We start from the raw sequence: 21,841 nt of genomic DNA on the forward strand, positions 1-21,841 counted from the left end.
TTCTCTTTTCCTTGTCTGCATTCTCAGACTGGAAGAGGAAGAAAAAATACAATGATTTGTTCTCAAGCAGACTTATTTTTAGTACCAAAATTAATAGGCTTAGCTCTGGTCAGGAGCTGCTGGATAATGTGGAGTGAGAGAGGATTTTTGTTTCCTCATAGAGAAACCCCTTTGAGTCTAGTAGAGTAGGGATACTTGGGCCAGTTTGACTTTTTGGAGATTTAAAGAAGGCAGTAGAGTGAACTTTTATTTCCGTCCCTAAACTTTAAAACCGCTTGATGGATACCATCTTGGGTTTGTACAGGTCCATTCTCCACAATTTATTCTTCAATCATTACTTTTGATGATCGTTATGCCCCATCTCAGCGCACAGTTAATTTGTAAATAAACTGTAAAGTGCAAAGGCAATTTTTAGATTTCATATACATCAATTCAGCAGTATTCAGTAACTTATTTTCCCCTTTGAATTATGTATAAATATGCAAATTTATACTCAACCCTGACAGTATGGAATACAGGCTTGCCTAACAATGTATTTTATATCAAGTTTATTTGAAAGGCTTTTTCCTTTTAAAATAAAATAATAAATAGAGGTTTGGGCCTCAGAAGTGATTAAAAGTCATCGTGATATCTCCAGTATACTAGTTTGCGAGTAGTAGTAAAACCTTTTTTTCCTCCCTTTTCTTGTTTAGTGGAAACACAATGCTTTCTTTACTTCTGGCCTGGCGTGCAGAAATGCCAGCAGTGACCTGAGTAGCCTTTGAAAGCAGAAGGAGCTGGGCAGTCCCAGTCCCTGTGCTGGCTGGAGGAAGTCACATGAAAGTGTGACATCCTGGCATCTACAAGCATCACAAGGCTTTTTATGTTTCCTTCTTTTCTCCATGGAAAATCATGTACAAATTCTTGCTTGGAGAAATATGACTGAATATACTGCTATCCTTAATATCATGAGACTTAAGAATATTTGTCATTCCAACACCTCCACCTGCTGGATAGTATCAGTCCTACATTCTCCAGCCTTCAACCATGTGAGGTGCCATGCAGGGCTTGGAGCATGGAAGTAGGTGCAGGTCAGGCATTTTGGAGCAGGTGGAAAAAAAGACAGGATGCTTTATATTAATTTTTAGATTGTTGTGTGAAAGATTTGAAACTTCAAATAGAAAGCTTTCTCCAGATATATTAAAAATAAAAAAAAAAGATATAGTCATAGCTTTGTGAACTATAGCATGTATATATGAACTATGTATATGCATATTATAAAAAAGATAGCTTTTACATTATAGGGAAACACAGCTATTTCAAGTGTGAGTGGGATTAAACAAGTCACACATTCAACTAGTCTTTTCCCATGATAGGAATTCAAGCTTTTTTCAAATAAAAAGCCTACATATTCATACAGAGTGATGAACAAAAAATCCAGTGTTAATTCCAAACACTAGGCAGATGCTTAATCAGGTTAGATAATCTGCAACAAAATTTAAAAACTACCCTATAATGGGCTATACTGATAGTGGATAGTCAAATCTATTTGACAGATGACATATTTTGAAAATCATAGCAGCCTGGTAAAATGTCATTTGTGTGGAAATCACTATTAATTTCTGGACCATCCTAGCGTGTTAACAAAAATGGAGGATTCTAAATCTATACTTTGAAGCTGAGTTAATTTAAATGGTAGGAATAAGTGGATAAATTTACAGCAATAAGCATAGGGCAGACTTTTTAAGGAAAGCCTTTGCTACACAGCCCATGTAATTCCTCCCATTCATGTATATTGCAGTGATGTCTGCCCGTGTTCTCCTACCTCCTTGATCGGGCATTCCTGAGAAAGACGCTCCTGGAGCTCCTTCTGCAGTTCCTTCCTGGTGCCCAGGGACTGCTGGACTCGGAGGAAGTCAGAAAGCTCCTTAAGACCTGCGTCAGTGAAGTATTTAGCAAAATGATCCACACTCTGTCTGTTAACTGGAAAGAGTTCCTGAAAGAGAAAAAGGGAGACTGTTATACACAAAGCCATTCCAATTTCGGCAAGCATAAAGGACAAAATCTTCATTTCACTTAGAATATCTCATATTTCGAAGAAAAGAATAAGACTGTTTTACAAAACAACAAATCACTGGTCTATTTATTGAGCTATTGAGCTAAACATCTTCTGAAATTAGGCAGTTTCACAAAGAAAAGGAAAAAAAGGTAAGCAATTGAGATAAACTTGGACCCTATTGTGCCAGTATTGAGAGGTGAGGCTTTTAAAGAGTTACTGGATTATAAGGGCTCTGCCCTCATGAATGGATTAATCCATTCATGGATTAATAGGTTATGTTGGGAGGGGACCTGGTGGCTTTAAAAAAGAGGAGGGGAGACCTGAGCTAGTACACTCAGCCCCCTCGCCATGTGATACTCTGAGCCTTCGTGGGACACTGCAGAGTCCCCACCAGGAAGAAGGCTCTCACCAGATGCAACCCTTTGACATGGGACTCCATAACTGTAAGAAATAAGTTCCTTTTCTGTATAAATAACCCAGTTTCAGGTGTTCTGTTGTAAGTAATAAAAAAGGTCTAAGACACCCACCATACCAATTCTAGTTTATTACATAATTCTGATGGAAATTTTCAAAAAGAGCAATATACCATAGCTGCTCTCATATTTTCACCTCATTTCCATTTTACCCTACACAGTTTGGCAGAATCTCAGTAACACTTAGTCACGATCTAATCCTGGGTGAGTTCAACACCCATCTATGAAATTAAGATGATTTTCAAAGCTCTCACATTTTTCAGACTGCTGCAGGGTCTAAAAAATATATCCAGGCTTTTGTATTGGTTAGATTTGCATACATATGGCCAATGGCTATGTGGTTCCAGGAAAAGCCTCAGTAGATCTGTAATGGGTTTGCCACCACCTATAGGAACACAGCTGGAGGGCTCCTATGTCAGGATTCAAATTTCAGTGTTCTATCATCCTATTAATTTCCCCTGTTGAGTCATATGTTTCAAAATGTCAGAAGAGAGCTAGTGGGAGCAGCTATCAAACATGCATTCATAATAAAGCAAACATTTTATACCACACTGAAACTGCATCACTGATATTTCCTCTACCACTCCACATCTTCCAAATCTCCAGGGCAGGGAACTAATGTACTTTTATTGAGTTTCTTCTATGAATCAAAATGTACTGGCACTTTCCTCATAACAACTGGGTAAAGCAGACATTTTTTGTAGATGATAAACTAAGTTTCAACAAGGTTAAGCAGCTTGACCCAATTTATGCTGTCAAAAATATTTAAGAACAGAGCTGTGTGCCCCAAAGTCAATACTTATTCCATTACTCTGTGCTGGCACTCAATATTCTATTTAGGAAGACTGTGACTGCAAAGTTTGATTTAAAGTTATGTTCATATCACTCATACATATCACTTATGAACTACATTCCAAATTCTTATGAATAGTATAGAATACATTGAAAATTATTATTCAGATTAAGTTGAGGGGAAGCCAGTCTGAATCATACCATATCATTTTTTGACTTGGAACATGGTTTGTATTTTTTAGAGAAACCCTACCGTGGTACAAATCTCTATCATCTCATCCCTAGATTAAGGTCTCCCTGCTTTTGCTCTTGCTCCTGAGTCTATTCCCAAAGTAACAGCAAGAGTGATCCTGTTGAGACTCAAAATCACATTATACACCATTCTGCAGAGAATTTTCAAAAGCTTTCTATCTCATTTGGAATACAAGCTAAAGCCCTAGATGATACGGGCCTTGCTACTTCTCTGAGCTTATCTAAACTTTCGCTCTTACCTGCTCTCCCCTTGCTGTCCCCAATGTGGGCCTTCCCATTCCCCATTCCCTTTGCCTGGAATGCTCTATGTGGGGATACTTAAACAGTTCGCTCCACACCTCCCTCAAGTCTTTACACAAATGTCATCTTATCACAGAGAGCTTTCCACCACTGAAAATCACAGCCCACATTTGGAAGCTCTCTAACTCTTTCCTACTTAATTTTGTTTTGAGATGGAGTCTTGCTCTGTCATCCACGCTGGAGGGAAGTGGCGTGATCTTAGCTCACTGCAACCTCCACCTCCCGGGTTCAAGCAACTCTCCTGCCTCAGCCTCCCGAGGAACTGGGATTACAGGTGTGCACCACCACGCCCAACTAATTTTTTGTATTTTCAGTAGAGATAAGGTTTCACCATATTGGTCAGGCTGGTCTTGAACTCCTGATTTCAAGTGATCCACCTGCCTCTGCCTCCTAAGGTGCTGGGATTACAGGTGTGAGCCACCACACTGGGCCCCTACTTAATTTTTACCTTTATTATAATACATGTTTTATGCATTTTAGTTTATGGCCCACTCTCCTGAAATAGAATATAAGCTTCATGAAGGAAAGGGTCGGTTCGTTTGGTTCCTTTCAATCTCCCCAGCTCTTGGAAGTTTCCAGCATATAATATAATCAACACATACTTATTGAATAAATAAAGGAAGAGAGCAATATCTTTAATTTCTTAATCACCACTTGCTTTGTCAGTAATATGGGTTGTTTTTTCCCATTCCCTCTCCTCTCTGAGTTGCTATAAATTGTTCTTTCTTCTGTGTTATAATAGTGGGTGAGAGCTAAAGTCTGGTAATACACTAATTTTCCTAAAATGTAGTAGTTCAGAGTTAAAGCGAATTTTGTTGTATATGTTCATGAAACAAAATTTCCTCCTAAAGAGTGGGAACTGACTCACTAGTTCCTCATTCTCTTATTGATTCAACAAATATCAGGCAGGCATACTGCATAGGTAACTACCCTGTTCTCACCCAGTTTATGTGTTTCTCGCAGAAACCACCACCTATGTTCCACGTATACACACAAACACACACAAACCTAGTAAAAACAGCTAGATGGCATGTGTTTCCAAAAAGAAAATGAATTTTCTAAATGAAGTCACCTAATTAAGCTAACCGGGCTATAGTTGTGAATATCTTTAAGAAAATTACTGCTTTAAGAAATAACCAGATAGACTGTATCTTTTTTCCCAATCATCCACCTCCTCTACTTCAAGAGTATTAAGAGAACCCCCTCCTTGCTATGTCTATCTGCAGAGGTGGAGAAGCAGCCTATTAGTGGACTGGATTTTCCCAGTCTATTGCCAGGTATGGCAGCATCCATAGGTGAGTTTTTAAGATACTTGAGAGGTTCAGTTCAGTCTCTGTGTTCTGGTACTCTGCCGTGAAGACAGAATGGGCCAGATGGGAGCTGCTCCCTCAGCCTGTGCCCGAATGAAAAGGCATGTGGAACTAAGTCAGGCTTAGCCAAGATAGAGCTAACCTATAGATAACCCACAGCCTCATGGACAAGAAATATGTTCCCTTTGTATGAACCTCCACCTTCCTCAGCAACCTATTCACTTATCTTCTGTGACTTTTGCTTCTGTTTACAGGGATTTGCCCTAAGTCCACTAGAAAGTAGGTTTCACAAGGGCAGGCAACTTTTCTATCCTGTTCTCTACTGGCTCTGCAGCTTGTCGTACCATGCCCAGCACAGGGTAGGCATTCAGTAAACATATGAGGAATGAAAATTATTATGAGCTAGAACCTAGACTTTTACCATAATGTAAAAACTGTAAACACACAAATCTATTTAAGGTAAACGTCAAGAAACAAAGTATTCTTAAGTGATTTAAATTGCAAGTATTTACATTTAAAATTACTTTCATGTGTTCTTGAGGAAGAGAGATAGTCTTAGAATTATCTCATGGGATTGGACCCTTGCACACTGAAACACACTGGAAGAGAACAACAGAGAAAAGGCCAGGTGAAAAGAAGATGGCAGGGATGTGTCTTATTTTTACACTTTATCCTAGAACTGTAAAAGCAGTTCCACCTGGATAAATCTTGGCATTTCACAGCTGCTGCATCAAGAAGAAAGAAATTGTAGGGAGCACATAGAAAATAATAATAAAATGAGATATTGCACGGCAAAAAAAAAAAAAAAAATTATAAAAACAAAACATTTTTCTGGATTTTCTTAGAAATACACAAAGATGGAGAAATAAAAATATAATCAAGCAACTGTGACACAATCAACTTGTTTACTTTCTGCAACAGCTTAAGTATTTCTAAGGCAATCTTGTTTAAACTTTTTTTTTTAAGCAAACTATTTAACACATTTGAGATGAGCACAGTCTGACTGCTACTCAAAATAGAGATCACAAGTATTTGATTAAGTGAGATTGATGAAATTTTTATCATATTAAAACCTTAAAATGTCTAGAAGGTTATGACTATAGGCTGGGTGCGGTGGCTCACGCCCGTAATCCCAGCACTTTGGGAGGCTGAGGTGGGCGGATCACTTGAGGTCAGGAGTTTGAGACTAACCTGGCCAACATGGTGAAACCCCATCTCTACTAAAAAAATCCCAAAATTTGCTGGGTGTGGTGGAGAGCGCCTGTAATCCCACCTACTCAGGAGACTGAGGCAGGAGAATCGTTTGAACCCAGGAGGCAGAGGTTGCAGTGAGTGAGATTGTGCCATTGCACTCCAGCCTGGGTGACAGAGCCAGACTGTCTCCAAAAAAAAAAAGTTATGGCTATAAAAGAAAGTCTTAATTCTGATTAAATATTAACACTATGTCAACAAACTTACAAATTTGGAAGTCTATATTCCTCACAATTCTTTAATTTTATTGTGCCATTTGGTGACAATAAAGATTAAAATGAAATCAGTTTCTATTAACAATTACACAGAAATAAAAGGAACAGTGCTCCAAGTCAACATAGATCCAGGGATATTACTCATACACTACATTGCAGGCATGGCTTAAGCTCCAAGAAAGGCATCATACATACAACCCTTTAACCAGAAAACACTTACAAGCAGCCTCTTGTCTAAGTTGGCTTTTCTCAAAGACGAGGTAACAGAGTTGGCATCTTTTTCTGCCATCCATGCTTTGAAAAGCTTGACAGCAAATGAGGCCGCAATGCCTGTCAAAAACAAAAGAGAATTTCATTCCTTTTATGAACAAAACCAATTGTGATGGTGTGCAAAGCACCCAGGTTTCCTGAAGTGGGTAAATAACTAAAAGACTAAATTTGGTACAAAGGAAAAGTCAATAGACCTCTAGGCAAATTCTCCTCTTCTCGTTACTCAAAATAGAACATTTTCAGGAAAAGGAAAATAAATTAAAGTATTTTTCAAATTTGGACTCTCTGAATCCAACCTGGTCTAACTGTAAGTTATTTTACCTTGGTCAAAAACATATTTAACACCCAGTATCTTCGGTGTTATTGCCTTTATTTCACCCTCTGGTTCATATGTATTTCATGTTTATAACAGTGATCTTGAGGCACAAGAAAATTAGGAGACACAAAACTGTAATGTCACCTTTATCAAGTAATTTGCTAATAAAGGATGCCAGTACAAGAACACTGATAGTGATAGATATAATAAGTACTGCTACGAATAGATGAACATACATCATTTACCTTAGTTTTACTTTTTATAAAAAGCATTTTATTTATTTATTTATTTCTATTTTTATTTTTTGGGGGATGGAGTCTCACTCTGTTGCCCAGGCTGGAGCATAGTGGCATGACCTCAGCTCACTGCAATCTTCACCTCCTGGGGTCAAGTGATTCTCCTGCCTCAGCCTCCCAAGTAGCTGGGATTACAGACATGCACCACCAAACTCAGCTAATTACTGTATTTTTAGTAGAGACAGGGTTTTGCCATGTTGGGCAGGCTAGTCCTGAACCCTTGACCTCAGGTGATCCACCTGTGCTGGCCTCCCAAATTGCTGGGATTACAGGAATGAGGCATTGCGCCCAGCCATAAAAAGCATTTTAAAATATTCTTGAGTTAAGCTATAAAAATATCAAGGCTGTTTCAAGTTAAACTTTTCTGGATTTAAAAAAAATCGTTATTAAGCTAGTTATGTTAAATCAGGAAACCATTCAATCACATGTCCACATTTACATTACCACTTATTTCCAAATAGAAATAATCAGATAAGAAGAAGACAGTTCTATGAACACTTCAAATTTCTAAATTTATGTTGTGGTTATTTAATGAAGAGTTAACATGTAGTTGAAACATTTAACTGAGTTTTCTAAACTGAAGGTTCTACTATTGTTATGAGCTAATGATAATGTGGCCTAAGCATCCTCTATTCTCTTTACCTCTTTCCTAAAAGAGGTCCCATTTTATCCAGTCCAGGTGACTACTCATTAGCCTAACTTCTGGTACCACCTCTTTCTGATGATTGATTTAGTGACCTCACTTAAACTCATCTGCCCAAGGCACCCCCCTGGCAATTGCTACTGGACCTGTACTGGTCATGCAGTCTGTGTCAGCCAATCAGCTGAAGGAAAGATAAATTATCCTGTGTTCAGGAGAAGTGTTCTTTCACTGAACCGGAACCAGGAAGACTATGCCATAACTGTATCAGCATACATCTTATAACAAGAGGGGGCAGCATCCTTGGGATGAAGTTAATGCTATGAATGATAACAGGAGAAAAATACTTAAGTTCTGAACGATATTTCTGTTCAGCCTGAAGTCTGTCCTAATTTTCCATTTATTGTTACATAAGAAATACATGTCCTTATATACCAATTTGACCCAGGTCTTCCAGTAACTGGAAAGTCAAAGCATTTAATTCGTCTATCATTCATACAGACACCAACTAAACCTGATTTTCTTCCCTTGAATAAGCAGAGAAACTAATTAAAAAAAAAAAATGGCCATGACAACAAAACATGCATTACATCTTAACTGAAAGTTCATGTTAAACAAGTTGTTAAGATGAATTTTTAGCATTATCATTAGCTCATACAAAATTTAATATAAATTAATACTAGGCTGTAATCTGTATTGTAAGTAAAGAAAAACTATGCTTGAAACTAGGAGCCTAAAATTGAGATTTAACTTACTTTATAGTTACCCCTCTACTGAGTAGGATAATCCCATCTCCCTTGGTCATGTATTGGATGAGTTGGGGAAAATGATAATTTCTTAACTATTTTCGTTATTTCTTTTTTTTTTTTTTTTTTAATCTTAGATAGTCTTTCTCTGTTGCCTAGGCTGTAGTAAGATGATGTGATCATAGCTCTCCGTAGCCTCAAACTCCTGGGCTCAAGTAATCCTCTTGCCTTAGTCTCCTGAGCAGCTAGGATTGCACGGTGTGCCAACACACCTGGCTAGTTTTTAATTTTTTTTTTTTTTTGTAGAGAAGAAGAGTCTTGCTATGTTTCCCAAACTGGTCTCAAACACCTGGCCTCAAGCAATTTTCTTACCTCAGCTTCCCAAAGTGTTAGGATTTCAGGCATGAGTTACCATACCCAGCCATTTTCTCAATGCTTTTCCAATTAGGAAGCAAGAGTTTAAACCTCTAGTTTGTAAAAGATGGCAGAGTTTAAGGAAAAGCCATATAACAGAGGCACTATACTACTTCCATAGCAAAGTTATTTTTCTCCTCACCATCCCCCAAACATTTTACTATAATAATTTCCAGACATACAGAAAAGCTGAACAAACTGAACAATGACCACTCACATGCCCACCATCTAGTTTCTATAACTAATATTTTGCCTTACTTGCTTTATCACATATCTATCCATCTAATAATGTAATATTTGGATATATTACAAAGGAAGTTACAGACATCATTTAGATTTTTAAAATAACTAGAAAGGCAATAATTTTCTGTTATGTTGGCTAGGATAATTTAAAATAATTAATGGTTAACATTTATATACTATGTTGATTTTCTGTGTGCAAAATGGCTAACAGCAAAAATAAGATGTGTGTTGTACTGTGAATTTTCTTCAGGGAAATACTTTAAAATGTCATAATACTAATAACATCCAACAATTACAGAGTCTGAATTGTCATAAATCTGAGTGATTTTAAGCTAAAAACTAGAGTCTTTGAATAAGACCAATTGACTCTCAATTTACTATTCTTTTCTTAGCTACAAGAAAACTATAACCCCTTTCACTATAGGCATGAATGAGGCTAGGACTTCATATACGTAGGAGGAAAACTTTTTAAGTTCTCAGAAGAAACAGATGTTCGCACAAAAGCTCTTTTAATTTGTTTTTAAGGAAAAATAACTGTTTTGTGCTGCATTGTGATTTGACTATCATTATCCTCCTACAAGTAAACAGCCCACTTTTGTTTTATTCTATATCCAAATCATGGTATGCATGCCTATCCAACTCTTAATGCCTTAAAATTAAAACAAGACTCCTTCTATTGCAGCAGACTTAAAACTGTTTTCTAAAATTGAGACAATGAATATCTTAAAAAGTGCAATCAAAATGAGTATCTGAGCATCATTTTCTCTAGACCTTGAGAGGGGAACAGTTTTTGTTCTTACAACAGGGATGAGAGTTAAAGGCTGCCATTTTGTATTGAAGGGCAAAAAGGTCACCAAATCGATTTCAGGGTATTTGACCTAGGCATCAAGTCTCCCATGAGATTTTAATTTGCTATTAGTCTTTCTTAATATGTCTTTGTACAGGTGTGCATATCTTTTTCCTTCAAATGTCCTACAATTAACATGTCTACTCCTTTTATTATTTGAAAGGCAATATACACACATACACAGATATTCTCTTATGTGAAGAATGAGTAGTAGAGGATACCAAAAGGAGCAACTGGCATTTTTATAGCTATCTGTGGCTTTATTTTTCCTTTGTTGTCTGACAGGCGAGAAAACAGGAGCCTCATTACCTTCTTTGACTAAGCTGTCGGTGAAGAGACTGGTGAGGATGGTGGCGGGCAGGGTGCCGTTGCCCAGCAGAATCCCTGACAGCATCGCCAACTTTGTCTGCTCTGTTTCGGAAAAGGCTTTAAGGAAGAGGAGAAGCTGTGGGTCAAAAAAAAAAAAAAAAAAAAAAGAAAAAGAAAAGAAAAAAAAAAGGAACCATGTCTATGAAGCAAAGGACTGAAGTGGGAAGATAAACAGTGTGAACATCCATGGCTACGTGGCACACACACAGAAGGTCATATGCAAAGCATAGTAATTCATTTCATGATAAATTGGATGCCGTGGAAAGTGACTTGAGCAGGCAGGTTCCTTTCTTCTCAGTTCATTTACTCACAGCTGTAGATAACATTCACGGAAAGGAAAAGAGATATTTGGATGATATGTAAACAGATGGATTTATGTTTGACTATGTGCATGCAAAAGGGTTAAGTATACACGATGGACATGTTTTCTGAAATGTATTGTTTTTCAAGTTTTTCCACTTCTTTGGGTGACTACCTCTTCCCCTGCTACATATGCCCGTTTTCTCTGAATAGAATTTTTACTGCAAAAACAAACAAATAAAAAGCCCCACAAAAACAAAAAAACCAGGAAAGAGTCGAAGTTAAGCTTTTGACATTTAATATATACTTTTCTGAGCTCACAGAATACAACAGTCTTCAAAACAAGGCTGTTGAGGGAGAAAGGGGTTTTCTAGGTTCTTGATGTTTTTTGGGTACACTTTTAGATTCTCTTGCCCCAGAGGCAGGGAACTGAAAAAGTAGCAACCCTAGAAAAATTTGAATGTAAGCTCAAAGCAAACAAAACAAAAAACTCACTTCCTATATTATATTTTCCTATAGTAGTCAGCCCTGTGGGATGTCCTTCTCTCTCCTAACTCTCCTCTGCTTTGTGCTTTGACTACATTCTACTGTTACTTTCTCCATTTCACCAGTTATTAGGCTTGCCATGGAAATTCCTCAGGGGCCACTATCACTACAGGAGTCTTGCTGATTTTCCATTGTTTTGTGCCAATGCAAAATTCACTGGCATTGATAGAGACTTAAGTGTCTCCATCCTGATGACGTGATTATTCCACTAGCTGCGTAGGGGGTAAGAAAATATTAACTTACTATTCCCCAATAATTTAAGGATTATTACATTATAGACTATTTACATTATGTGAAAGTGGCAGAACTGGAACCAAACCAGTCCATTCGCCTCTCAATGTATACCTATTAAATTCTCAACAAATTAAAAAGAAGTTAACATCTAAGTAGGTGCCAGGGAGTGAGGGAATGAGGGTTTCAAAGGCTTAAGCTCCAAGGAGCATCAAGAATGGGGAAGAATGAAAGAACTAACATAAGTATAGACAGTTCATGTCAATTTGTCCTTTTTCTCCATTATAAAAATAACATTTAAATGAGAATAATAAAAAATAGCCTCTAAAATAAAATTTTAACACCACTTCTTCAAGTTCACGCATATGACCATATTCATTTAAAATATACTTAATCACATAGAAATGGCACAAAAATTAGGTCATTATAAAAATAATCACATTGCTCAATTATATTAATCAACATTAAAACATAATTACATGTATACACACATATTGTTTTTCACTGCATTACATGCTAATGATAGCTAAAACTTGTGGAGTGGGCCAGACAACTCTTCTGATCACTTTATGTGTATTAATAAGTACAACAGGCTCCATCTCCAATTACAGAAAAGAATACTAAGGTACAAAGATATTAAGTAATTTGCCTGCCCCAGGTCAAACTACTACCAAATGGTTGCTTTGCACCTCGCATTTCCATTTAATTTGTCATGGGCATTTTCCCTTATTAATACATGTAGTTATGCCTACATGTATAAAAGACTGCATAGTATTCCACTGTATAGATTGTAATTTAATTAACCAGTCTTCATCTCCTACCAACGAACATTTAGGCTATTTTTCAATACTGTGGTGACATCTTTATACATATAGCTTTATATATCCATGCTAATGGATTCTTATAAATCCATGAAGGCAGGGGCATGGGTTATATAAGAAACATTTCTTTTAATGACTATTGTCAACTTGCTCTTCAATATTATACACGGAACCACTTTAAACTGGGTGGGGAGGGGGGCAGTTAGTGTGGGGAGGAGTGGGGAGAGTAAGTAAGTAGGGAAGAAGTAAGTATATGTTATGGTTACTTTTTTCACTTGGTGTTTTACTTTTAGATAGATATCTAAAACTAGAAGCAATGACAAAGTAACAAACAAATCTGAAACAGGTAAAGGTAGTGGGTGCTATATATAAATACAGGAGTTACAAACTGGAAGAGGGAACGTGCAATTACTCTAAAGAGGACATCTTTAAGGAGATGCTACTGTTGATTTGACTAGAGACCAATTATTACACTGAGCTCCTTATATGTTATTTCATATATTCCCACAACAACCATAAGGTATATCCTCTTACTACAGCTATTTCACTGATGAGAAAGACTACTGAGATTTACACCCATACACTCTATCTCCAAAGAGGTGCTTCCATTCTCTTTGCTAAACTGCAAAGCATTAAAGAATTTTGCTGAACATTAGCTGCTGTGCTATGTTCTTTCATAGGCTTTAACTACTTAAACCACTTTATCTTGATTCTAGTTTTCATTTTAACCTCTGCACGGTCAGAGATTATACCCCATAAAACTATTCTTACTGAACAAAGCACACTGTCTTACATTAAATATTAATAGAAAAAGTCCAGAATAATCACATATTTCTTCCTATAGCTATTAGCTAATGATCTTTCATACTCATTTATTTACCAAACATTTATTAAAAACTCACTACATGTTACCACGTATATGGCACTTTTGGAATATCATTGTACATGTAAAATTTTATTTTATTTTATTATTATTTTTTCTGAGATGGAGTCTTGCTCTGTCGCCCAGGCTGGAGTGCAGTGGAGCAATCTTGGCTCACTGAAGCCTCTGCCGCCTGGGTTCAAGCGATTCTCCTGCCTCAGCCTCCCGATTAGCTGGGATTATAGGCCACCATGCCTGGGTAATTTTTGTGTTTTTAGTAGAGACGGGATTTCAGCATCTTGGTCAGGCTGGTCTTGAACTCCTGACCTTGTGATCCACCCATCTCGGCCTCCTAAAATGTTGGGATTACAGATGTGAGCCACCACACCCGGCCACTTATAAAATTTTTATCCACCTCTATTTCATTACTATAAAACAGATAGGCATTATATTTGAATTTTTACCTTTTTCATTTCATCTTCAAATGCCTTCTCCAAATACTTATATCTCCTGATGAGTTTATTGAAGACCTAAACATAAAACAGAACCATTAAATATTAGGTCAACCAAAAAGACATAGAAGGAGGTACAGAAACTCACCGTAATGACACCATAGATCTACAATAAAAAAAGTGTATAGTTAAACAGGCTCACATGTAATATAAAAACTATAAGCATTTCAAAGATGCTACCATGACCTAGGGGAACAAATACGATCAAAATGTACATGTAAGATAAAACAAATTCATTCATTATAAAGATATAACCACTTAGATAATGATATGATGGGGAGGAGAGTAAAGTGCAGGACAGATTCTACTCTAGGTAAACAACAAACATGTTTCTAGCAGATGAGCAAAAAATGTTACAATTTACTGGCAGTAAAGGATGACTGGCCCCTATGGTTGTATTAGAACTGTGAAGCAGAGTTTGCAACTGTATTAGGATCTAGACAGTCTTAAGTGGAATGATGTTTTTATTTAAATGGGGATTTTGTAAATATTGGTTATTGTAATAACTGTGGAAATGATTTCTTGATCTAGTTCCTTTTTCTTCTATACACAGGCTATACTCCTACTTACAACTCTTGGTGTATTCGTTTCCTAATGTAATCAAGATAGAGTCCAAGAGTAAAAATAATAATTGCCCTTTATGGGGAAAGAATGACCCAGGCAGGGAATTAACACACGATAAGCAAAAGAAATAAATTACATTAAAATCCCATAAAGTTTATTTCCAATTTACACTAATACTCACATATTCTTTAACATGTATACAAGAAAAACGAATTCTCCTGATCCAAGAATAAATTCCCATGAGAGGTTAACAAAAAAAAAAAAAGAAAAGAAAAAGCATTATATTATTGTAGTTCTTTTTGTTTTGTTTTGAGATGGAGTCTCACTCTGTCATCCAGGTTGAGCAGTGGCAAGATCTCGGCTCACTGTAACCTCTGTCTTCTGGGTTCAAGTGATTCTCCTGCCTCAGCCTCCCAAGTAGCTGGGATTACAGGCACCCACCACCACACCCAGCTAATTTTTGTATTTTTTAGTAGAGATGGGGTTTCACCATGTTGGCCAGGCGGGTCACAAACTCCTGACCTCAAGTGATCCACCCACCATGGCCAAAGTGCTGGGATTATAGGCTCAAGCCACTCTGCTAGGCCTATTTTTGTAGTTTTAATGCCCATTATTTTCATATGTTTAAAGGCTTTTTCTAAAATTCCTATTTAAAAAGTGGGTGGGCTGTAGAGCTTCTATAGAGTTTTCCTCAATCCTCTTCAAATGCTTCCCTTCTGACTCCAGGGCAATCTCTCAAATAGGCTCTACCTGAGCATAGTTTCGGATGGTTTCATGATCTTCATTTGCTGAAAACACACAGTGGTTGGTCATCTTGGTCTTGTCACCATCATCTATGCGTGTTCCTCCAGGGGCTGAAAAGAGAAAGGTAATTATAGTTAGGATAATACTGAAATTGAGAACAGCATTTGCAGAACAGATCGATTCTGGCAAATGAAAGAAAATAATGAAAGTAGATGTAAAATCTAAGAGTCACATAAAATGTCAAAGAATGACACACATAGATGTACACAAGTTGCTGTATATTTTTTCCTTTTCTTTGAGACGGAGTCTTGCTCTGTCATCCAGGCTGGAGTGCAGTGGCACAATCTTGGCTCACTGCAACCTCCACCTCCCAGGTTCAAGCAATTCTCCTGCCTCAGCCTCCTGAGTAGATGGGATTACAGGCATGCACCACCATGCCCAACTAATTTATAGTATTAGTAGAGATGGGATTTCACCATGTTGGTCAGGCCGGTTTCGAACTCCTGACCTTGTGATCCGTCCACCTCAGCCTCCCAAAGTGCTGGGATTACAGGCTTAAGCCACTGTACTTGGCCTTGTATACTTCATGTTTCCAATATAATATAAATTAGTTGTTTCATTTCATGCTCCCACCACAGTATACTTCATTTTAGTTCCACATCCTCAACTTCACTACATCCTATCACTGTAAGTCTGGTTCTTTCCAAAGTATATTCTTAATCATGGAAGCAAAGAACAACCTTTATTCAGTAAATTTAATTTCATTATTCTCAATGCAACTCCAGATACTTCCCACTCCAGGACATAGTTGTTTCTTCAGGCTTGCTAACATTTTGCAAGTATTTTGTGGATACTCTACCTAGATATCACCAACTACAGAACTGACCAGACCTGACTCAGATCTTTTTGCTTTCTACTTGAGTAGCTATTACAATTGCTTCCTCCTTCGCTAACCTAGTTATCCATGACTGGTTGAATAGCATGGACTCTGATGCTCGCTATTTGAATTTAATCACCCAGCAGCTATGTTGGCTAGAAGAAATTATTTTATTCTCTCTCATTTTTTTTTTCCCATGGACTCAATAGATTAGATGCCTTTTTCTTCAATTAACTTTCCATATTCAAAGGGTCCTCCTATAAGTTTCAGTGGTAGCCATTAGAAGTATTAGTTGATTAGAAGAGCAGAATGAGAACATTAGGAATTTCTGTTTTCTAATTTAGGTAGAAGGTTTCTAATTTCTGTTTGTAATTAAGGTAGAAGGTTTGAGCAGTTAGCTTAATATCTTTCATATACACAACAAATGTTTGTAGTGTATATACTTACACCAGCTACTGTGCTAGGCACCGAGGATACAATAATGGTCAAAGCTGAAAAGACAAACACTCTCTACTCATTAGCTACTCCCTTTATTTGTTTGTGTATTAGTGTATAATCACCTTGATTTAACTTGTGATTTCAGATCTCTGGATTAAAAGGGCCACCCATACTCACCTTTTTCAGCAGATATAGGCAAATGAGAATTCAATTGAGTTATACTTTCCTTAGCTTATCATCCCCTCTATGGGTTTCAGACTTCAGCATATGGTTTAGTAAGTAAATTAGTTTTTGGAGAAGTCAGCCCCTTTAGGAGTCTATTTTCACTCAATTAATTTATGCATGAGATTTAATTAGCCCTTTTAAATGAATATAACCACCTGGAACTGTTGCGGGAAGACAGGGAACCCGAATGGAGGGACCGGCTGAAGCCACGGCAGAAGAACATAAATTGTGAAGATTTCATGGACATTTGTTAGTTCCCCAAATTAATACTTTTAAAATTTCTTACGCCTGTCTTTACTGCAGTCTCTGAACATAAATTGTGACGATTTCATGGAAATTTATCACTTCCCCAATCAATACTCTTATAATTTCCTATGCCTGTCTTTATTTTAATCTCTTAATCCCATCATCTTCGTAAGCTGAGGCTGTATGTCGCCTCAGGACCCTGTGATGATTGCGTTATCTGCACAAATTGTTTGTGAAGCATGTGTGTTTGAACAATATGAAATCTGGACACCTTGAAAAGAACAGGACAACAGTGATTTTCAGGAAACAAGAGAGATAACCATAAAGTCAGACTGCCTGCAGGGCCGGGCAGAACAGAGTCATATTTCTCTTCTTTCAGAAAGCGAATAGGAGAAATATCGCTGAATTCTTTTCTCAGCAAGGAAAAACCCTGGGAAAATGAATGCATTCCCAGGGGAAGGTCTCTAAAATGGCCTCTCTGGGATTGTCTGTCTTATGCAGTTGTAGATAAGGGATGAAATAAGCCCTGGTCTCCTGCAGTGCCACCAGGCTTGTTAGGATTGGGAAATTCCAGCCTGGCGAAATTCTAGTCAGACTGGTTGTCTGCTCTCGAACCCTGTTTCCTGTTAAGATGTTTATCAATGACAATGTGTGCCCAGCAGGACATGGGCCTTCATCAGTAATTCTAAGTTCGCCCTGGCCTTGTGATCTGCTCTGTCCCCATTTGCCTTGTGATATTTTATTGCCTTTGAAGCATGTGATCTCTGTGATCCACACCCTATTTGTACACTCCCTCCCCTTTGAAAATCGCTAATAAAAACTTGCTGGTTTTGCGGCTCAGGCCAACATGTGATGTCACTCCCAGAGACTCAGCTGTAAAATTTCTTTCTTTTGTACTCTTTCTCTTTATTTCTCAGACCAGCCAACACTTAGGGAGAATAGAAAAGAACCTACGTTGAAATATTGGGGGCTGGTTCCCCTGATATGGAACAAACTTAGATAATAATCTTCTAAAACCTCTGGGCTAATTATTGCTATTGCTTTTGATAGAAATTACAAAACTGAAGTTTGATATTGAAACTACAGACTTTTGAGAGGTATGTTTTTAAAGTTACATTGTTTAATGAAATAAAACACATTATATATTAATAATATTGCTACAGCTTGCATTAAAATTTTTGCTGATATTAGGACCAAGTATTGTTTGCCATTTCTAATGCTTTTGGAGTGCCTGCTGTTTTTCTCAAGGTAGAAGTAAACTTAATATATTTATTGTATTTACTATACACAAGGTAATATTGAAAGACCAAGATAGTTGCTGTTTTAAGAACAATGGGGCTGGGCGTGGTGGCCCATACTTGTAATCTCAGCACTTTGGGACAGATCACCTGAGGTCAGGAGTTTGAGACCAGCCTAGTCAACATGGTGGAAACCCCGTCTCTACTAAAAATACAAAATTAGCTGGACATGCTGGCACATGCCTGTAATCCCTGCTACTCAAGAGAATTGCCTGATCCCAGGAGGCAGAAGTTGCAGTGAGCCAACTCTCCAGCCTGGACAACATCAAAAAAAAACAAAAACAAAAACAAAAGAACAATGGAAGAAGATAAATTGTGAGTGTCAAGAAAATTTCTACACAATAATTAAACAAAGTATTTATATAAGAAAAATGTACCTAGCAGGCTTCAGTCCTTACGTTACGTGTCCGGACTCAGCAGACATCTGGTGTTGTACAGCTTATGCTAAGCAAGTCATACCAAACATTTGGCCCTATGTTCTTCTTGAATGTATAGACATGGAGTGAAGTGAAATCTGGGCTGCACTAACCAATGGAAATTGCTTAAAACCCTTCACCAAACCTTTCACTTAGGCATTGATAGCACCCATCAGATGGCCAAATTATTATTTACTGGACCAGGCCTTTTCAAAACCATCAAGCAGATAGTCAGGGCCTGTGAAGTGTACCAAAGAAATAATTCTCTGCACTGCGGTCCATACATTTCAATCCCTGTATCTTTAACCTCCTTGTTAATTCTGTCTCTTCCAGAATCGAAGCTGTAAAACTACAAATGGTTCTTAAATACAAATGGAGCCCCAGATGCAGTCCATGACTAAGATCTACCAAGAACCCCTAGACCAGCCTGCTAGCTCATATTCTGATGTTAATGACATAGAAGGCACCCCTCCCAAGGAAATCTCAACTGCACAACACCTACTATACCCCAGTTCAGCAGGAAGTAGTTAGAGCAGTCGTCGGCCAACCTCCCCAGTAGCACTTGGGTTTTCCTGTTGAGAGTGGGGACTGAGAGACAGGACTAGCTGGATTTCCTAGGCCGACTAAGAATCCCTAAGCCTAGCTGGGAAGGTGACCGCATCCACCTTTAAACATGGGGCTTGCAATTTAGCTCACACCCGACCAATCAGGTAGTAGAGAGCTCAGTAAAATGCTAATTAGGCAAAAACAGGAGGTAAAGAAATAGCCAATCATCTATCGCCTGAGAGCACAGTAGAAGGGACAATGATTGGGATATAAACCCAGGCATTCGAGCCAGCAACGGCTACACTCTTTGGGTCCCCTCCCTTTGTATGAGAGCTCTGTTTTCACTCTATTAAATCTTGTAACTGCCAAAAAAAAAAAAAAAAAAAAAAAAAAAAGAAATCTGGGCTGCAGATATAAATCTGCTGATCATGGTAAATGAAATTTTAAGAAACTCAATACAAAGTACACAGATTATTTTATATGGGGAGGTGGTTAACGATGGAAGCCAGGAGTAATGTAAGAAGTGGCATCCAGAGAGGTAGGAGGAGGTCTAAGTGGTCTCGTGTAAGGGAAGAAAATAAAAGAGTTCAAGAATGACAAAAGGGCCAACAGTGCTGCCTGGAGGTCACTCAGTCTGAAAAGGGTCCATATAAGCGACTACTACAATCACGTGACTTTGACAAGAACCAAAACTCGCTGAAAATCACTCTGATAAAAATATATCATAATTAATGAAATACTGCAAGTCAATAATATGTTAGGAAATATTCAACTCCACTATTAAAGTTTTAAAATGAAAATACTTATCACTTACCTAATTTCAGATATCTAGAAAACTGATGAAATTAGGTAGCTAACATTGTTAAAGGTGTATGTAAATAGGAACTCATAATTTTTGATAAAATATTAAACATAATGTTCCTTTTGAAGACTTTTTCTCTCTCAGCTAGGTAAATGGAGATAGATATAGATAAAAATGTCTCCATCTTTTATTTAATCCATTAATCCCTTGCTAAGTAGATAAAGATGTAATCAGGTAAAAGCACAAAGATAGGTGCATACAGACACTCATAACCGTTGTTTATAATAGCAACGACTGCAAACAGCCTAAATATTCTTTTTTTTTTCTTTTCTCGAGAGTTTCACTCTTGTCGCCTAGGTTGGAATGCAATGGCGCGATCTAGGCTCACTGCAGCCTCCGACTCCCAGGTTCAAGGAATTCTCCTGCCTCAGACTCCTGAGTAGCTGGGATTATAGGCATCCACCACCATGTCCAGCTAATTTTGTATTTTTAGTAGAGACGGGGCTTCTCCACATTGGTCAGGCTAGTCTTGAACTCCAGAACTCAGGTGATCTGGCCACCTCAGCCTCCCAAAGTGCTGGAATTACAAGCGTGAGCCACCACCCCCGGCCTCTAAATATTCTTTAACATCCGTTCGGCTTTAATTCTTTTTAGAATCATCCAGTATAACACTCATGGGTGTGCAAGGCAGCAACATATTGCTGAATAAATACAAATCAGCATGCATAATATCATATTTGCATAATACCACCCATTCTCAAAAGTTTATGAGGTAAAGATAGTTCCTTTTTTTTTTTTTTTTTTTGAGACAGGGTCTCGCTCTGTCACCCAGGTTGGAGTGCAGTGGCTCGATCTCAGCTCACTGCAACCTCTGCCTCCTGGGTTCAAGTGATTCTCCTGCCTCAGCCTCTCTAGTAGCTGGGATTGTTATAGGCAGCCGCCACCACGTTCTGTTAATTTTTGTATTTTTTTTTAATAGAGACAGGGTTTCACCATGTTGGCCAAGCTGGTCTCGAACTCTTGACCTCAGGTGATCCACCCGCCTCAGCCTCCCAAAGTGTTGGTATTACAGGTGTGAGCCACCACGCCCAGCTGCTAAAGAGATTTCTAGAAGGGAAATAACCAAAATGTTAACAATGATTATTTTCAGGTAATAGGATTTGAGTTCAATATAGGTAGCTGTTATACTTGAATTATCTACAGTCATTATGTAAGCTCTTCATAACAATAAGAACAACAAAACTAATTCATTATGTGGTGAAAACTAGCAATGCAGAATGACAGAAGGCCTAGTAGTCAATTGGGCCATGTACCAAACAGATTGCTTGAAATAAGAGCTCAGAGAAAAAGGAATTTATGGGCAGTTCCACCTCAAGACGGAGGAATGTATGCACATTCTTTTTCAAAGCTAAGGTAGGCTGGCTTAAGCAGTGTTTTCTCAAGGAAAGACAATGATGGCACTTTGGGCAAGGCAATGTTTCATGATGTTGCATGTTCTTTGCATAGCAGAGTAGACACATGCCTGCCCTCCCCCCTCAAGTCTTTTTAACAACTGAAACACTTGCACACATTTGCAAACTAAACATTCCTGGCCTAGGAAATTCGACCATCTCTAGTGATTTACAGCTACCACAGGAACTA

At 37.9% G+C, this 21,841-nt stretch overlaps 1 protein-coding gene across 2 annotated transcripts in view; it reads right to left on the reverse strand.

The window, feature by feature from the left end:
• BZW2 (basic leucine zipper and W2 domains 2) overlaps nt 1-21,841 on the reverse strand; it is a 60,337-nt gene that overhangs the window by 10,128 nt on the left and 28,368 nt on the right. For both annotated transcript variants that reach the window (XM_007981974.3, XM_007981978.3), the window contains exons 4-8: nt 15,359-15,462; nt 13,997-14,062; nt 10,713-10,848; nt 6,852-6,961; nt 1,805-1,975 (exon numbers count right to left, since the gene is read on the reverse strand). In XM_007981974.3, coding sequence (XP_007980165.3) covers nt 1,805-1,975; nt 6,852-6,961; nt 10,713-10,848; nt 13,997-14,062; nt 15,359-15,462 — 587 coding nt within the window. The remainder of the gene's footprint in view (nt 1-1,804; nt 1,976-6,851; nt 6,962-10,712; nt 10,849-13,996; nt 14,063-15,358; nt 15,463-21,841) is intronic.

Source organism: Chlorocebus sabaeus, chromosome 21, assembly GCF_047675955.1.
Source record: "Chlorocebus sabaeus isolate Y175 chromosome 21, mChlSab1.0.hap1, whole genome shotgun sequence".
Lineage (NCBI taxonomy): Eukaryota > Metazoa > Chordata > Mammalia > Primates > Cercopithecidae > Chlorocebus > Chlorocebus sabaeus.